The 17,791-nt window shown below is 39.8% G+C and overlaps 1 protein-coding gene across 1 annotated transcript in view; it reads left to right on the top strand.

The window, feature by feature from the left end:
* The window catches only part of LOC134627572 (protein TANC1-like), a 42,025-nt gene that overhangs the window by 9,615 nt on the left and 14,619 nt on the right, over nt 1–17,791 (top strand). The window contains exons 5-10 of the mRNA XM_063473790.1: nt 4,811–4,927; nt 6,168–6,458; nt 7,231–7,358; nt 11,202–11,433; nt 12,318–12,484; nt 15,210–15,518. Coding sequence (XP_063329860.1) covers nt 4,811–4,927; nt 6,168–6,458; nt 7,231–7,358; nt 11,202–11,433; nt 12,318–12,484; nt 15,210–15,518 — 1,244 coding nt within the window. The remainder of the gene's footprint in view (nt 1–4,810; nt 4,928–6,167; nt 6,459–7,230; nt 7,359–11,201; nt 11,434–12,317; nt 12,485–15,209; nt 15,519–17,791) is intronic.

Below are 17,791 nucleotides of genomic sequence, written 5' to 3'. Positions count from 1 at the left end.
TTGTGTAATTTATCTAAAAAAAAAAAGAGTGTAAAAAGAACGGTTCACTTTTGTATTATGGGTTAGATGATGGTCTTCACCAAGAAATAGTCGAGCACATGACTCACTATAAATCTATTACATTTTATGAAATAGATCGTGCTTTGTAATGGCACCCAGCACACTTCTTCCCTTCCTGTTCATAAAAGTCTTGTCTTGCTGGGCAATGAGGGTCCATAAATTGGATTCAGACATCATGCTCTGCCTCTGAAACAATCTTTACTTAAATATGACCGTTTCAAAAATTCATATTGGGAAAATGAGAGAGAATGCCGTAACAGATTTAACATTAACAGAAACTTGGTCTTTCTAAGAAGCTGAATTTGAATTTGGTGCATGGTGTCATACCTGGGGAATGTCACACTGAAGTTGGATGAAAATGAGTTTTTTCAAGTATTCAAGCTTTAATATCAGTGAAACCAGTAACCTGATTTGAACCGTTTTAAAGAATGTTATGTTGCTTGAATATGAGAACCTGTACATAAAGTATCAGTCCCCTACCTGCAAAACTGGACTTCCTACAGACCCCCAATAATCTCTCAGAGATCAGAGATCCAAATATTTTATCCAGATATTTTAGGGACTTCAAGCATCCATCATTCTGTGTTAACTTCAGCTGCACTCATGAGAATCCATATTCACAGAGCCACAGTACCTAAAAGATTTGAAGGACCTATCTGAAGCAGTTTTCCAGATAATGGAATTTTTCAAATAGCCCCTGAAAAAATGACGCCAGAAAAACATCCAAAACCAGCTCTGCCTTCATCTCTTGAAATCCTTTGTTTTTTTGAGAAAACTAATGAGAGGAGGGACCTGAAATCTTTTCTTAAAAACTACTAACATGTGCATCTTTACCCTGGATGTTTTTTTCCAGGAAAATCTGTAAGATCACTTGGGAGGCATTTGACGAACACACATAGAATGACTCATTTACATTTTCAATTAGAGAGCTTCAGAGATGCTAGTAGTCTGCTTTAGTTACTGTTAAAAAAAACAACATTAAAAAAACCTGAAAAAACAAAGGAAAACAACTGGCTTGGCTGTGTTCAGTCATTGTGATGATCTAACTAGCTGTGGATCTTGGGCGGTTGGACCAAAAATGGGTGTCGTAGCACAGCTAAGGATCACCTGCATGTCATTCAGATTTTCACTCTATGTGTTTATCCATGTCTTTGCATTTAATCAATAGTTATTATTAATCTCTGGCTATCTTCCACAATTTTGTCATGTCTTCCTCACCCTCAACAAGCAAATGGCTCCCCCTCCCTGAGCCTGGTTCTGCAGGAGGATTCTTCCTGTTAAAGGGGAGTTTTTCCTTCCCACTTTTGCCAAGTGCTTGCTCATCTGATTGTTGTTGTTGTTGTTTTTATTATTATTGTAGGGGTCTTTACCTTACAAGACAAAGCACCTTGAGGCGACTGCTGCTGATTTGGCGCTATATAAATAAAAGCAATTTGAATTGAAATATCAGTCTTAAGTTTGTCATGTCCATGGCCAAGTTACATCAAGAATTTGTGACTTTATAATTTTCTGACACACTTGATATCAGAGGAAAATCCTGTGAAAATAATTTAAACCCGGCATGATATTTCCTTCACAGATTTATTTTATTTTCTGCCAGAAAGCAATTACGAGTAGCGATACCTTTAAGGTTGAAAAGGCTTTTAAACAGGTTCTAATGAGCTGCTTGTGATGAAATTGTGTAAGTAATGCCATCAGGGATACTGGAGGCTTGACCTTTAAAGTGATGAAGGATCAAAGGGGGCTATAATCAGCTAGACTTTCATCAACAGGGAACATATAGATGGTCAGTGAGTGTGAGATAGGTTGACCTGTCAAACCGTCCAAGAGTTTCTGTGTCAAACTGGCTGAAAAACATGTTTTAACTCTTTAACTGTGTCCCCTCAGCCATTTGGCCTGGTTGTCTTTAGCCAGCAGTCTTTCTCATCCCACTCCCACACCTCCTTCACACTGTTTTGCTGCAGACTGTGCTCCATCCTCTCGCTGTGGATGTTCTTTCAATCCTCAGTTTTCGCCACTTGTGTTCTTGCTTGATATTTACAGTCATTTTATGCATGTTCTTTGTCCTGAAAGCTCCCTCCCGCTTCTGCAATATCTCATGCTGTACTCTTTCACAGTATACTAACGGCTCATCCCCCACACAACTTTCTTTTATCCTAATTGCAGAGTTCACACCGCGATTGATATTTGTTGATCCAGAGAAGCCCATCATTGTTTACTAGGGAGTCCAATGAACAGGTTATATGTGTTTTTGATGAGCCTGTAAATTAGAATATCAACAGGCCTCGGCAGCTTTCACCCACACTCGCTCGCTCACTCTGCTGCTGCAGGCTGATGGACACATGTAGAGATAGTAAACGTGTCAGAAAGGGATCTGATCAGCCAAGTGTGAGCTGTATCTACTGGAGTATTTTCAAAGAAGCAAACTCAGTGTGTCTTTCTCGCTGTTCCACAGAAAGCAAAGCGAGCGATGGTGCGGCAGAATGATATGCAGTAATGCAAGATGCAAATATATTTTACATTGTGTGGCTCATGTCTGAGTGTAGAGAAGTTTTTGATTTGTTGTGTTGAAGGATGCTGCAGCCAGGATCTTCAGGATGTGATTAAAACTTCTGCTTTAAAGCCTGTCAGCCCATAACAGTGCAGATCTATGCTGATATGCTTTCTCACATGCTCTGAGATTACCAGTGATTTCTTTTAATGTCATTACACGATTATAGGAAGTTACTGTCTTGCCCACTGCCTAATTTATTGGTCTGTGTACAGTGTGCAACGTGACTTGAGCCTTTTTTCATCCCTCTCCAAAGGGATTAGAGACAGCAGTAATGCCAGATTTTCAGATTTTACAGAGGACTTTTTTTATTTACCAATAACAAAGAGCAATGAATGAATGACATGAACCTGTCTGCTACTCATTGAAAATAAACTCTTAAAATAACAATGGATTCATTTCCCAAGCCATGCAGTTTTTCGTTGTAAAATATATATGCTATTTATTCCTCCAATAGCAGACAATACAATAATATAAATAGGAGCAAAAAAAATATTGCATAGAAACAATATTGGAAGATGGAAAAGGTCGAGCACAAGCACTCATGCCTGCAGTGGCTGTAATCTAGTTGATTTCCTGTCTGGATTTGTGAGTCACTTGGATTAAACGGCCTGATGTTAAAAGGGGAAAATAGAAATAGGAAGAGCTCGAGATTAGACTGGAACAGATTCTTCACTTTTTTCTCTCCAGCTGCTCTAAAAACAGACAAAAACCAGGCTTTACACTGCACTATTTTAATTTTTTTTTTAATTAAGCAACATTAAGTGAGTTACAGAAATGTGCAATTAATTATTAAGTTATGCAATTTATAAGGACAAAATATTTTCAAGTATGTGAAACGCTTACTTGCCTAGATGTAGTTTGAAAGTGAAATTATTTACAGGGACAGGACAGCAGACGCTAATAACTATTTGCTTTTGCTGGCACTCGAATACGTTAGTATTGTTTTGAGATGCGAGACAGATTTTGCTGTTTTGTTTTTTGCTTTAATTGCAAAATCCACCCCAAGTGACTTTATTTTCATGAGATTAATCATTCTTATGATCCTTTGTGAGGGTCTGTAACAGTTCTTGCACTGTAAGAGACCCTCACATAACTTAAAGGATGCGAGGGTCTTTCACAGTCCAAGTAATGCAAATGTCATATTCAGGTGGTTTATGTAAATCTGTGTGCTGATGTTCATGCAGATACTGCACTGTAAGGGCATGCTTCGTCCAAACTATCTCCAAGTGGACCAAAAAGTAGCATAATTAGAACAAGTCAAAGTCCCTGATGTCTGCAGCTGTGTGCATATGCAAGGCAGTATATGCAGGACACTACCAGCGAAAACATCTCATATATATGCTGAAACGTGTAGGGATGTTAAGAATTATTCTTTCCTTAAATCCATCAGAAACCGCCAAGCTGCTTAATGAACTCGGTTGTGACTTACAGTCGGGTTCATTTGGCAGCTCTCGAACAGAACTGCTTCACTGACAATAAGAGGTAAGAGGTAATGGACTGTTGTGTCAGATTGCATTACAGTGTGCTAGGTCTTCTATTTCTCTTGTTTCTCTGTTAATAATGCATAGTGATGTATCACAAATACACTGCTTATGTGGAAAACCAAATTTAAGGAACTGCAAAGCGCATACTTTCTTGTGTTTCACAGTGGACTAAAGACTAAATTTCTCAGAAACTGCAGATGCCTTGCTGACCTGTAAACTCAGTGGTGTGAGTAGGTGGATGGATAGGCGAATGTAGGAGTAAAGAACTCTATCTGTTTTGTTATTTGCCCTTCGGTACAACACGTTCTCAATTGTATGTGTCATGTTGGCTTTTATGTGGCTTATTTGGTCATTAGAGGAATGCGTGTAATCCTGTTATTGACAGCTGATACATTTTTGCATTACAGCCGGCGATGTGTTTCTACTGATTATCACAAATTTGGTGTCCTGACGCGTGAGACACTATGAAACATTTGGTCATTTCAGACTCATGTCAGCTTGATATTACAGGATGTGAGAAGAGCTGTTTTCTTCTCTTCTCTCTTTTCTCCTCAAGGTCACTGAGCACGTATCATTAACAGCAAAAATTGTTTATATTTCCTGTCTCCATGGATACAGTAATTGACTGGAGTTTCTGCAGTATGCATGTGCATCTTTACTGGATCTCTCTTTCTCTCGCTGAATTCATCCGCCTCCCATTCTCTCTTTACAGCAACAAGCTCCACTCGACTAGAGGATTTGGGTTATCTGGACAGTCAAAGGGCTACTGGGCACAGAGGCTCTGTTCGCAAACACAACACATCTGGACGCACAAGTGATGACTCCAAAGGTATTTTGTGAGCAAGTACAACTGCATGCAGCATGTAGCCACCATAGGCTGCTACTGCATACCACTGGGTTGTGTGTAGCCCTGGCTTTTGAATCCAGGAGTGGCCATATTTAGAGAAGGAGGAGAGTGGAGTCATCAAGTAATGCTAGCCAGATTAACAAGGTGCCTCTATAGACTAAAGACACACTACTTGCTAAGTAACATGTAAATAAAGTCCTAGAAATTTAATGACCATAATTCAAGCAACTTCTTAGGTGTCTATTTAGTATGTTTAACCACAAGCAGTTCATATTATTTGTCAGATTATAGCTATAATATTTACCCAAAATACGCTCCAACGCCACAAATGTAGTGAAAATGTCCCTGACTTCAGTTAACTACAGGGATGGCTTGAGGGATGGCTTGAGGCCTAGAACCGGCCTGTCACCGGCCTAGCCCATTAAGGCATAAAATTAATAAATATAAGTAGATAAGAGAAAAATTAGATGCACACGATAAATTTGTACCAGGCTTTAACGCCCCAGGTTACTGCCTGTAACATCCTTAAGGTCTTTTAAATGATCTCTTTGGACATTGGCTGCTTTTTCAGTCATTTTCAGTACAGTCCTTGCACCTGACCATTTTCAGAGGAATGTTTCTTGTTTGCTAAGCCACTTAAGACTAAACCATGAGTCACTCAAGCATAAAAGGCACCTAACTGCAGAGATAAACCAGTGCTTTCTCTGCACATCACAGACAACTTAGCAAAAAAAAACAATTTAATATCTTTAGGCACTTTGTTACCAGCAGCCTGTCACAAAACCACATCATTTGTCCACATTTTGTTGAAATCCAAATCCAAATTCGACTTTTTTGGTTCAAATTGTTGTTAGTATATACAGAGGAGGTCAGGAGAGAGGCTCTGTCATGGTTTGGGAATGCATTTCAGTAAGTGGTCTTGGAGATCTTACCAAAACTGATTGAATTATGAATGCATAAAAAGCGACATTAGAATTTGCTCCATCATGTAATACGTTGTGGAAAGCATCTGATTGGCAATGACTTCATTTTTCAGTAATGATAAATGATCCTAAACACACTCCCAATGCAGTAAAAGTATACCTGAATAGAAAAACATACAATTAAGCATTATCAGTCATGGATTGGCCTCCCCAGACCCTGGGCCTCAATATTATTGAAGCATTGTGGCAGAGAATTGAAAAAAATGAAGCCTTACTTCGATTGTTTTCTCTCTATCCAGGGCGATTGGTACCATTCAAACAAGCTGACATCATGCTAAAACCGCTTCTATTTGAAGTTCCCGGCATCACCACGGAAACACCTTTCGTTGGCCGGGATTGGCTCTTCACACGTCTGGAGGAGGTCCTTAGAAAAACACGCAGCTGTGAGGGACGCGGTGCTGTCATTGTGGGTAACGCAGGATCTGGAAAGACCGCCGTCATCTGGAGGCTAGTGACGCTCAGCTGTCACGGCATGCGTACATCACTGGGAGGTCCCAGCATCCCTCACAGCCCCGGCTCCTCCCCTAAGTGTAAGAGTTTTCCTTTTTTCAAAAAAAATTCAGAGCACTGTAATTTGTTTTTGTATGCATCTGCAAGGACTGGCATAATTCATACAGTATCCAGTACAGTCTAGTAAAAGTGCATTTTTTTTTATTATATATGTATGTATGAAATTTAAGGAAACATCACTTTTTGAGGAGTTGGTAACTAGGTCAAACACTCTTCTTTCAAGTTCTCCCCTGAGGTTTCTCTGCTGATTGCAGTTGTGTAAGGGGAGTGAGGTTGTTGTTTTCCTGCTTTCATGAGTGGCACAGCTCTTTTATCTGAGGAGAGGAAAAAAGAAAAAGATTTTGCACATAAATCCGTGTTACACACTGTGACATGCACATTGTTTTTGAATAAACTATGTCACTCTGTGCGATATAAAAATGTCCATATAGGCACCTTTTGACTGATTTCAGGCTTTTCTGTTGTACGATAAGAAGCATTGTTAAAATTACAGGCTGAGAAAACAGAGCAGTGTAAAAAAAAAAAAAAAGCAGTGTAGCATTCATTTTTCAGCACAGTTGCATTATTTATCCATATCTGCATTGTATGTTGTCATTTTAATTTAGCTTTAAGACAGAGTTAGTTAGCATGAGCTCAGAGAAATGCAGGCTTTGCTCAGTGCCAAAGTTTCCAGTCTATCTTATGCGCTAATGAATTGCAGCAGTTTAACTGTGTTTCTTTATAGGCTCGTGACATTTCTTTGCTTACACCTGAGAGTTTGTTGTTGTTGTTGTTGCTCTTCATGGTGTGCAGGTGGGGATAGGCAGGGAAAAGCAGCCTCCAAGCAGCCGGCTGATTCCCATCCCAACCAGGGCACCGTTTCAGGCACAAGCGATAGCACACCACCGAGGAAGGAGGCTGTCAGATCCCTGGCTGCCAGGGTAACTCAAAACACACACGAATGCACTTCTAGTACTTCTGTATGTGTGAAGATCCTCAGTTACAAATGTTCCCTCATAGTCCATATTCTAACCTGAAAACAATAGCTCCACACTCCAGGAGTGTGCATTTTTGCTCTCTGGGGGAGTCGGATGACAAGATTGATGCCACTGTCTAACTATAAAGACGCTGAAGCATAAAAGAGTGGGAAAAAGGGGGAAATGCATAGTCCCAAAAACTGCCACCATCTCTCTCTGGTACCTTTGATCCACATGAAAATGTACACGTCACAGTTCATTTCTTTACCAGGTTCATGTGCTATACTGTACAGCCCTATGGCAGACCGCCAACCAGTCCAGGGTGTTGTAGTGCGACTGTGACAGCTTGAACAGGCTCCCGCCTCCCCACAGCGCTGAATAAGACTGGTTATTCGTTGCATAATTGTGATTTTTAATTTTTATGTGTTAAAAAAAAAAAAATATATATATATATATATATATATATATATATATATATATATATATATATATATATATATATGTATATATATATATATATATATATATATATATGTATATATTAATTCAGCAAAATGAGCTCAAATGTGTCATATTCAGCAAACGGGTTTGAGACTTGTATCAGTCTTTTCGTCTACCTGCAAGAATACAGGTTCACATTGACACTTGAACCACCAAAACTACTGGCTTGATGCCATCCCCAAGTATTAACTTAAACCTAATTTTAATGTTGGAGGGACCTATAGTTTACCCAGTTTAAATGTGCACCGTTTTACTCCCCTAGTTCCCCTAATCTCACTGTCTCTATCCAGTAAAGGCAAAAAGCCACAAACCGTACATTTAAATAGACATAAAATTAATTTCAACCCAAATGTTATCCACCAAACAAAACATTCTGATGTTCACTCCTGACAATGATAGGAGATTGCATGCACATATAGCTGAAGAACACACTCATTTATAGCTATTTATCCTGTTGCTGAGCAGACTGCTATGACTCACCTGCAGGAGAAAATTACATTTACATCTCAGGGATGCCTTTAGATATATATTATTTTGTCATGGTGCTTTTGGTAGCCCAGTTTTTTCTTGTTGTTGTTGTTTTGTTGTCACTAGATTTGTAAGTATGGTAATATAATGCAACATCTCACACAGTCCTACGGAGAGCTATGACTGTAAAACAGCCCTTCATAAAAAAGATTGAAGCGATAAACACAGAGCTGCATTGTTCCTCTTTTTTTTTAAAGAGCTTTGAAGCTGCACATTTGTGACACAAAATTTTAATGTCAGACTGTTCTCTCTGTTTTTTTGAACACGCGCAGAACATGCTGCTGACTGCATCACATAGATGACATGGAAGCTTCTAAATTTACTAACTTGGCCTCAATAAGAGTTTCCATGGGAACTAGTCAGACTACTTGTGATGGTGAAGATGTTTGCTCAAAAGTAAAATCATTGGTAGCATTATATGTAAACCACTCATAGCCTAGACTGGCACCTTAACAAGATTGCACATGTTTATACTTCAGCAAAACAGTTACCATATATCTGCTGTTTTTTTTAAAGTCACCTTTATTATTAGTGATAAAATGAATACTTCTTTTTTTTTTTTTTACAGTATTTAGTGTGTTTTAGAGAAACTATTTCATAACTCAGCCACCTTTAGGATTTCTGAATACATTTATGTGTGTTTATATTTAATTATATTGTGTGCTTATAGTCTTTGATGCATTTTTGTCTCCCTGTTGCAGATGAGGGGATAATACAGTCTGAATACACTGAACAGCATCTGAATCTGTGCTGTAGTGTCGTTTCCTTTACCACAAATTGCACGTCAGTCAGTTTTGACAAAGTTTAAAGAAAACTGCACCACTTTTCTTTGACTGAGTCGGAATTCAGCCAAAGTGAAAATCATAGATGGACATGCCCAGACTCAGCAGACTCTACTCTTTACACGCCTGAAGGGTAGATGTACATACATTTGTTCTGAAATCACAAAGAAAAGACACTTGTTTTAATTTCACATCACGGCTCGTATTCATCACATTTAGTTTTATTTCTTTAGTTTCAAAATATTTAAGATTATTGTTTTCTGCATAGGAATTGACTTTTTATGATTGCAATTAACCAAAATGCAAGAAATGAATAAATAAATGCATAAGTAATAATCTTACTATACAGTAAGTATCTTACTATATCAATCTGGATGAAACTTGCTATATAAACTGCCTGTGGTACCAGGATTATCAACATCTATATAGCTTTGAAGATTTTTTTATATAACACTCACAATTTTTATAAATTATTTAAATTATGTGTGTGTGTACGTTGGTCTTTGTAAACACATTTTGCTAAAGTATTTTTAGTGCAGTGGCACTGGGGATGTTGTCATGCACATAAGTGTTCATCAAGCAGTGACACTAATAGTGCCTGTAATTGATTACTTGGTCTCATACAGTGAAAATGTAGCTTGCAAAGAAGAAGAGCAATAAATGTGTTTTTATTATTTATTTGTTTGTTTATGAACAGCTGTTTTTGCCATTTCACCATATACAATGATTTAATGAAGAGCAACAGAATAACATGATAAATTAACATACATGTCTTTGTTTTCATACATAAGCAAAGCGAACAAGTGTGAACTATACGGTAATAATAATGTAGGTTACAGTTATATATAAATATATTTTTAAGTACAGATACAAAATGAATCCCTGCTTGCGTGTTCATCTTTTCTTCAAAGTTTTCTGTGTAATGGATATTTCTGGGCTGAGGAGCCTATGGGCCACAGGTGTATAGCCCCCAGCCAATAACAGCATGCAGGGTGTGAGGACATGGTGACCGGGTTAAATTGCTGTTTCTATGTCTTCTCTCTCTTGTTCTATTTATCTGTATGGGGGAAATATGCTCTTGCTCTATTCTTGCAAAAAATAACCACTTCTGCTCTCTGTTTCTCATTCAGCCAATTTTGAATACAGTGTATAACCAGTAACCCACAACTAATGCATATTACACAGATAGTGTACAGAAACTGACAAGATGCCTCAGAAGTGACAAAAATGGCCAGGAGAGCTTTTTGGAAGGTTTTTAATAGTGCAAAAATCTTGAGATCTGAAGTTTTTCTTTGGAGTAATATTTTTGAAAGTTCTAGGAGAAAAGGCTGAGGTTTGCCAAATTACACAAGAACGGGACTGAGTATAGTCATTTTCAGTCATGACATTTTTGGTTCAGTAGAAGCATATCTGGATAAAAACAAACAAACAAACAAAAACAAAAAAAACAGTGGGACACAGTCAGTCATGGATTGGCCTCCCCAGAGCTCAGACCATAACACTCTAAAAGCAGTGTGGGATCATCTTGACAGAGGAGAGAACAAAAGGCAAAATAATCCAAAAGAGAGCTTTGAATTTCCTTCAGGAATACTCCAGAACTATTCCTGAAGACTACTTAAAGAAATGGCAAGAGAGAGCCTAAGATTTCAGGCAGTGTTGAAGAATAAAGGTGGTCATGCCAAATATTGACTTTCACGCTATCAGGGAATACTCCAGTTTCCCTGATAGCTGTATTTCCATGTCTGCACATTTCAATAAATCAGTGCACCTATTTCGCATTTAGCAAGATATAAGAAAGAAATGAGGGGTGGCTGAAGACTACTTTTTTTTTACAGTACTTATTTTTTTCATTAAAACAAGAACCAGCTGTCATCTACGGTTCCATCTCATGTTTTGGCTCTGTGCACTTCTACTTCAGCTGCAGATATTGTTTGTGAGATAAACAGATACAGATTGCAGCATTTGTGACTTTTCACCTGCTTCTCCCTCCTTCCAGGTGGTCGCCTACCATTTCTGTCAGGCGGACAACACATACACGTGCCTGGTGCCGGAGTTTGTGCACAGTGTCGCCGCCCTGCTGGCCAGAGCGCCACAGCTCGCCCCATACAGGGAGCTGCTAATACAAGAGCCTCACCTACAAAACACACTGAGCTTACGTTCCTGCGTTCAAGACCCCATTGCTGCCTTCCGAAAGGGTGTCCTAGAGCCCGTAGCCAGCCTGCGCAAGGGTAATTACACACACACGCACACACTCTAAGATAAATGGGATTTAAACATTAAAAGACATTTTAAAGATTAAAATAGCTTCCGTTTCAGGGTGGGCTGTTAATGACTCCATGATGGGCTCATTGATGATTTTTCCTAGTTAAGGTCAACGATTTGAAACACTGTAGAGTGTGTAACAGATTCTTGGTCATTTGCATAGGAAAGTGGGAGGATGTTATTTTGTCTTTGTGATTTGGGATTCCAAGGTCACAAAATACTTAGAAGAGGCTTTGAATGTTAGGGTTAGGGTTTCTCGTGGTACAATCAATCAGATAGATGGATGTGTTATTATGGCCGGGCCCTCCATGCAGTCTGAGTAGAGAAGTGTTTTTCTTGTTTTCTTTTTCTTTTTTTTTTTTGGTCTGCTCCATCTCTATAAACCAGGTTGGAAAAATGGAGAGCACTTGTGTGAATGTGAGTGTACTAGACCTAAAAGCCTTGCAGATCTTTTTTTTCTTTTTTTTGACAGCTTAGGTGATGCAAAATATGATGGATAAGTCCTGTTTCAAGCTAATAAACAACAATGGCCTCTGACCCCCCTTTCAGTAGAAAATAATCAGTATAGGCAGGTGGTAATTTTCTCAGCATATCCTGTGCTGCAAAACCAGGATGCACCAGTCTTCTTCATACGCAGCATAAATCTTTCTTAGAGTTTGTATGTTGTGCAAAGTTAATGAAATATTTATATATGTATTTGTATGTATTATTCCTCGTAACTCGTTCTGTGAAGCACTTTGGCATACCTGTGGTTTTTTAAATGTGCTATATAAATAAAATTGTATTGTAATTGTATTGTATATAGACACTGTTTTATTATTTACTCTCTCTTTTTTATGTGTGTAATCAGAACGGAGGCTACCTGAAGAAGACTACATCATTTTGGTTGACAGTCTAAATGAGGCTGAATTTCATAAGCCAGACTACGGGGACACCATAGCCACCTTCATCACCAAAATAATTCCCAAATTCCCCCACTGGCTTAAGTTGGTGGTCACAGTCAGGACAGGCCTCGTGGTGAGTGAGAATATTTATGTCTAAAACACAGCACATGTCACACATTTTCCAACTTATCTCAGGTGGGGTGGCTGTAGCTCAGGAGGTAGAGCAGGTCATCAGGCTGGGGTCTACCACACCAGGCAAAACCCCAGGTGTGCAAAGATGCCCCTGAGACAATCAGCACATAACAGCAGGGTACAAGATGCTAGCAGGCAGGGTATACATGGAATGCCATAACCAAGTGGCCGGCATAGTATACAGGAACGTCTGTGGTGAGTATGGCCTGGAAAGTAAAAATGGGATGCGCGTCCTAAAGTGGTTGAGAATGACCGAGCTGAGATCCTGTGGGACTTCCAGATAAAGACGGACAAACTGGTGATGGTTAACCAACCGGATATAGTAACGATGGACAAGCAGAGGAAGACGGTTGTAGTGATTGATGTAGCTATACTGAGTGAAGGCAACATCAGGAAGAAGCAAGATAAGTAGCTTGAGAAATGCCGAGGGCTGAGAGAGGAGCTTGAGAAGTTTGGAGGGTGAAGGCAGCAGTGGTCCCAGCGCTCGGGACAGTGACCCCTAAACTGTGCAAGAGGCTCTAGAGATCCCAGGAACGACATCCGAGATCTCTGTCCAAAATAACACAGTCCTAGGAACAACAAAGATACTACGCAGAACCCTGAAGCTCCCACGCCTGTGGTAGAGGACACAAGCTTGAAGGATAAATAGTGGGGAAAAAGTGGGAAATTCTTTTTTTAAACAAGAATATTCTCAGAGGTCTTAAATGTTTAGTGACTCACGACTTACTGCTTAGTTCAAAACAATACTCTGGCAGTATTAAATGACCACAAGCCAAGAAAGTTTGGCAGGGCCTGGCTATCAGACATCTGTGTTTCTCTCCTTGGCCCCACCCGCTCAGTGATTAGGATGATATCATGCATATAAAAATAGTTTTTTAAGAGTATCACAGTTGGCTGAGATGAATAGGCAATATATCTATATCTATATGTATACATATATATTATATATTGGGTTGTCCATTTTCTCATTCTATTTTTTTATTGTGGAATAATATGTGTGTGTCTTTGGATGAGAGGGTCAAGAGAGACTGCAATTTACACAATTAATCCTGTTTCTAATAAGACTCTGAGATCATAAATAAAGTGACAAGTACCATAATTTTCCCATAGTTTACTATGCAAGTGGACCATTAGAAATAATGCAGCATGAGGAACATCTGCTTTGGCTTCACTTTTCAAACCTGGAGGCTACATTCATTTTTTAAAAATATCCAATCTATGGTGATACCACTGGAACCAGTTTAATTAATATTTAAATGGGTGTACCTCACTATTCATCAAGCTTTAGCTGAAAAAAGGCTTCATCCTTCTTGATCACTCCGTGAGGACTTCTGATAACATGGATGAAAGTATATTTATAGACATTTACCAGATACTGTATAATTGCTAAATCTTACTGTGAAGTATCACAGCTGCTGTTTCTGAAAAACAGATGTTGCTTTTGAATAATTTAAAACTTATTTTTGAATACTTCAAATACAGTTCCATGTGTCTCGTTTGTAGCAGGATGTTTTGTGTGTTTTACTTGTTACTGATCAGGCGAGAACTCTTTAACTTTAACTAGGCAGAAATCTCCTAACCTATGCAAATCGAACTATTTATATATCTGGCAGTGTGAGTTATTTTCTGGGTGAACTAACTTTTTAGATTTCACCTTGGCTCACACTACGCAAATGACAGAGGTATTACCAAATCCTGCTTCTTTTGTGTTTGCTCCCTGTACACACTGTGTAGTTTGATGTTGTGCTTTCACTGCATTTAGTATAGACAGTGTGACGTTTGGCACGGTCGGTCTCTCCCGTCTGATGTATTTTCTCAATCCGGTTGGTAATCCCACCAAACAGCGGACGCATCTGTCCAATGCCAAAGCCAAGCCTCCAAATGCTGCGAGGATTATGCCTTGAATGGATGGTAATACTACTGGGAGTCTGCTGGGAGTCTGGAGCTTGACAGCCAGCCAGTCGGTTGCATAATTGGATTAGTGTTTGGGAATACACAAAACACATTCGGGGTCATTTTCTTCATGATTCACTGAAAGTCAGTGAGCATTAAATATCAAAAGTTAGGGATGAACAGTACCGCTGTTAATTCCGCTCCTGCGGTGTCCACACTTCCTACATGGATCATGATTCTCCTCTCTTTTTACCACTTCAGCCATTTCACAGGAAGAGCTCGCTCTTGTATGACGACCTGGATATTTCGCAGTGAAGTGTTGTGAAGGGGTTAAGTGAAGCACTGTCCGCGATCACATGTCCGCTGCTTGTCGTTGAACCAAAATGTCAGTGATGGTTAATGAGGAACTGAGCTGCAATAACATGGATTTTTTTCTTTTCTTTTCTTTTTTTTTTTGATCAGTCATAGCTGGTTTTGGCCGGTGTTGAGCAGCTGAGGATGGCAAGCAAGGAGATGAAATGCGAATCTGAGAGATGCCTGTGAGCAATGTTGGAGCTTGAGTCATTGTCACAGTATTTACTGTACTGTATCCCATGGCTCTGCGTGAGTCAGAGGCAACAGCATCTGAGGAATGGGTCCTGATTTTGGTGCTTTAAATGTGTCCTTTGCTAATACACCTCAGACTGCAGCTCTTTAACTGTTGAATTGTGCCTTTGTGTGGTATCATTTTCTACAGCAGATCAGCAGTAATTTAACTGTTTCTTCTCCTGCAGGATATCACCACCCTCCTTCCGTTCTCTGGTATTTCGCTGGACATCCTGCCAGACAGCAGCGATCTGGGAGCCGACCTGAGTGACTACATCCATCACCGGGTCAGCAGCAGCACCCAGATTGCCGCTAATGTCACCACGCCAACAGGTTCTGCCCCTGATCCTCTGCTCCTGAGCAAATTCAGCAGCCATCTGTCAACACGGAGCCACGGCTCCATCCTCTATCTTCAGCTGACCCTGGATCTGTTCCACAAAGGCCATCTGGCACTGAAGGGAGGAAACTACCTGGTCGTGCCTGTCTCCCTGTCAGAGGTCAGACATGTAGAGCATTGATTTCTAAAAATGCTGGTGCTGCATTGTTTGAAACGTCTTACTGAAAGGTACCTGGAAGCTCTACTAATGTGAGAGTGCAGAACAGCAAAGCACTGGACAAGCATAAATAGCCAAAGCGTGCGCCGAAGTAGTTCACATTAGCCTAAAGTAATGGATAAATCTCCCTGTAAATCAAATAGGAAATAAACATTAGCTGCTCTAAAAGTTCTGCTTTACAGCTTATCAGTGCATACACAGGGGTAGGGTTTGTGGTGAATACTCTCTTCCACATTATCTTTAGACTAATAGAAACTCTAATATGATGGTGGCCACCTTGCCAGTCTGTCGTGAAATCACTCGCTTCTCTCAGGGTGCAAAAAGCATTTCTTGTTGCTGGAAACCTAGCCAGCTAGCCGTCTGGTGAGCAGGGAGAAATGTCTCAGCAAGTCCTGTAGAGTGGAAGTGAAAGTGTCTTAGACCTGCATACTTCTTAATGGTCTGTAGGGGCCGACCCTTTTTTCAAAAAGACTTCCATTTGTATAAAAATCTGTCAACAAACAATCCTTGGTTCCTTTGCTCTGGGACTTGGGATTGGTATTGTTTAGATTTTAGTGGTACTGCTTTGGTACTTCCAATTAATAACAAAATTAAAAAGATATCAGATCAGAGATAATTTTCTCATGTATCATCTGTCCAGGATGCTCAAAAAAACGGAAAAATTACATTTGATGTATTCCATCCATCCAAAACAAATGAAGTCTATATTAGCGTATTCAGTATGCAAGAATTAAAAACCTCCACCTTGAACAGATGTTCAGCACTTTTTCTGACAACATTTACTGTGCTGTAATATTACTTTGACTGCAGCCTCCAAATCATTGAAACTGAAATTGGGAATTAAGAGCAAAAAATCAGATGATGTTTTGACCATCTCAGACTTAATTCACTCACCCATAGCAGTCAGTTATTTGAAACCCAGTGACCTGCGTTCATATTTTAGATGAGATACCCAGTCATTTAGATATTTATCTGTGTGCGTCAGACTGCTAGCATAACATACCTGAAGCAATGACAGATAAACCATAAACTGTATTTTTTAATCTGCGTGTGATGGACTTCTGCTAAATCTTTCAGTGGACTGCTCGTGCTTTTGCCTTTACAAGAAAAAGACCTGTTGGATTTGTGGCCATGAGCAGTTTCAGAATCAAATCTAGCCAAGCGCAATCACACACCTTTGAGTGTTTAATTCTCTCTGCCATTTTCACAAAGAGTGAGGATGCCCCTTGCACAGAGCCTCCAAGACACACACAGAGAACTCTCTTCTAGATAGAAAATAAATGCATCATATCTTCATCAGTAACACGGGGGGGGTGGTCAAACAAAATTTCTGCAGTACCAACAATAACATGAGAGCTCAGTGATTTTTCAGTCTTTAATAATTTAGCCCCGGGGCCAGTTTGGTACCTATGCCTATTAGTGACCATGGCAAACACTTTTCCAGGGGCACTGATGGAACAACAGGCAAGGCAGGCAACTGCTTGGGGGTCCCAAGCCAGTTGGGAGGGGGCCCCTAAGGACCTGACAAACTTTAAACTACAGCAGCGGCAATGTGCAGAATTTCCCCTGACAGTGGTGGAGGCCTGACCACTTAGGGCACACCTGGATCTGCTGACTCCTGTTGATCCTGCTTAGGTCTAACTTTAGTAGAGTAGGTCTTTGGATCTGGAGGGCATAGAACAGCCAAGACACATAATTACCATTGGTACAATAAGACCTCTTACATTTCATTATTATTATTATTTTTTTTAAACTGTTGGTGTCATAAATAAGATAACAGTGATGATCACTGGTTGGTGGTGTCTCCTGTGAATTTCTGCCTACAGCCCCAACAGACTCTAAAGTAGCCGCTGCACTTTATAATAGAGGGCTCAGTCGCTAGCATCAAGTTATCGTGAAGTTCATCATGTAAATTATGGTCAGAAATGAAGGTGAACCAGAGTCCACCTCTTTCCCTAACGATTTGTAAATGGCAAGTCATTAGCTAATGAACTAATGACTCAGCTCATTGGCTAATAACACGCATTGTGTAGTCTGATTTCAACTGTAAAGGTGGTGATGGAGAAAAGCTCATCTCAAGCCTTCACAGCTACACTTTACTAACCAATGTTTGATGTCATTGCATCTACAGCCATCTTTCATATACAGTCTATGGTCAGTCCGCTTTGCTAAATTCGTGTCAGGATTATTTGGGATCTTTAGAAAATGTTCTCCCC

Source organism: Pelmatolapia mariae, linkage group LG1 (genome assembly GCF_036321145.2).
Source record: "Pelmatolapia mariae isolate MD_Pm_ZW linkage group LG1, Pm_UMD_F_2, whole genome shotgun sequence".
NCBI classification, from domain to species: domain Eukaryota; kingdom Metazoa; phylum Chordata; class Actinopteri; order Cichliformes; family Cichlidae; genus Pelmatolapia; species Pelmatolapia mariae.
This window is presented reverse-complemented; position numbering and strand designations above follow the sequence as displayed.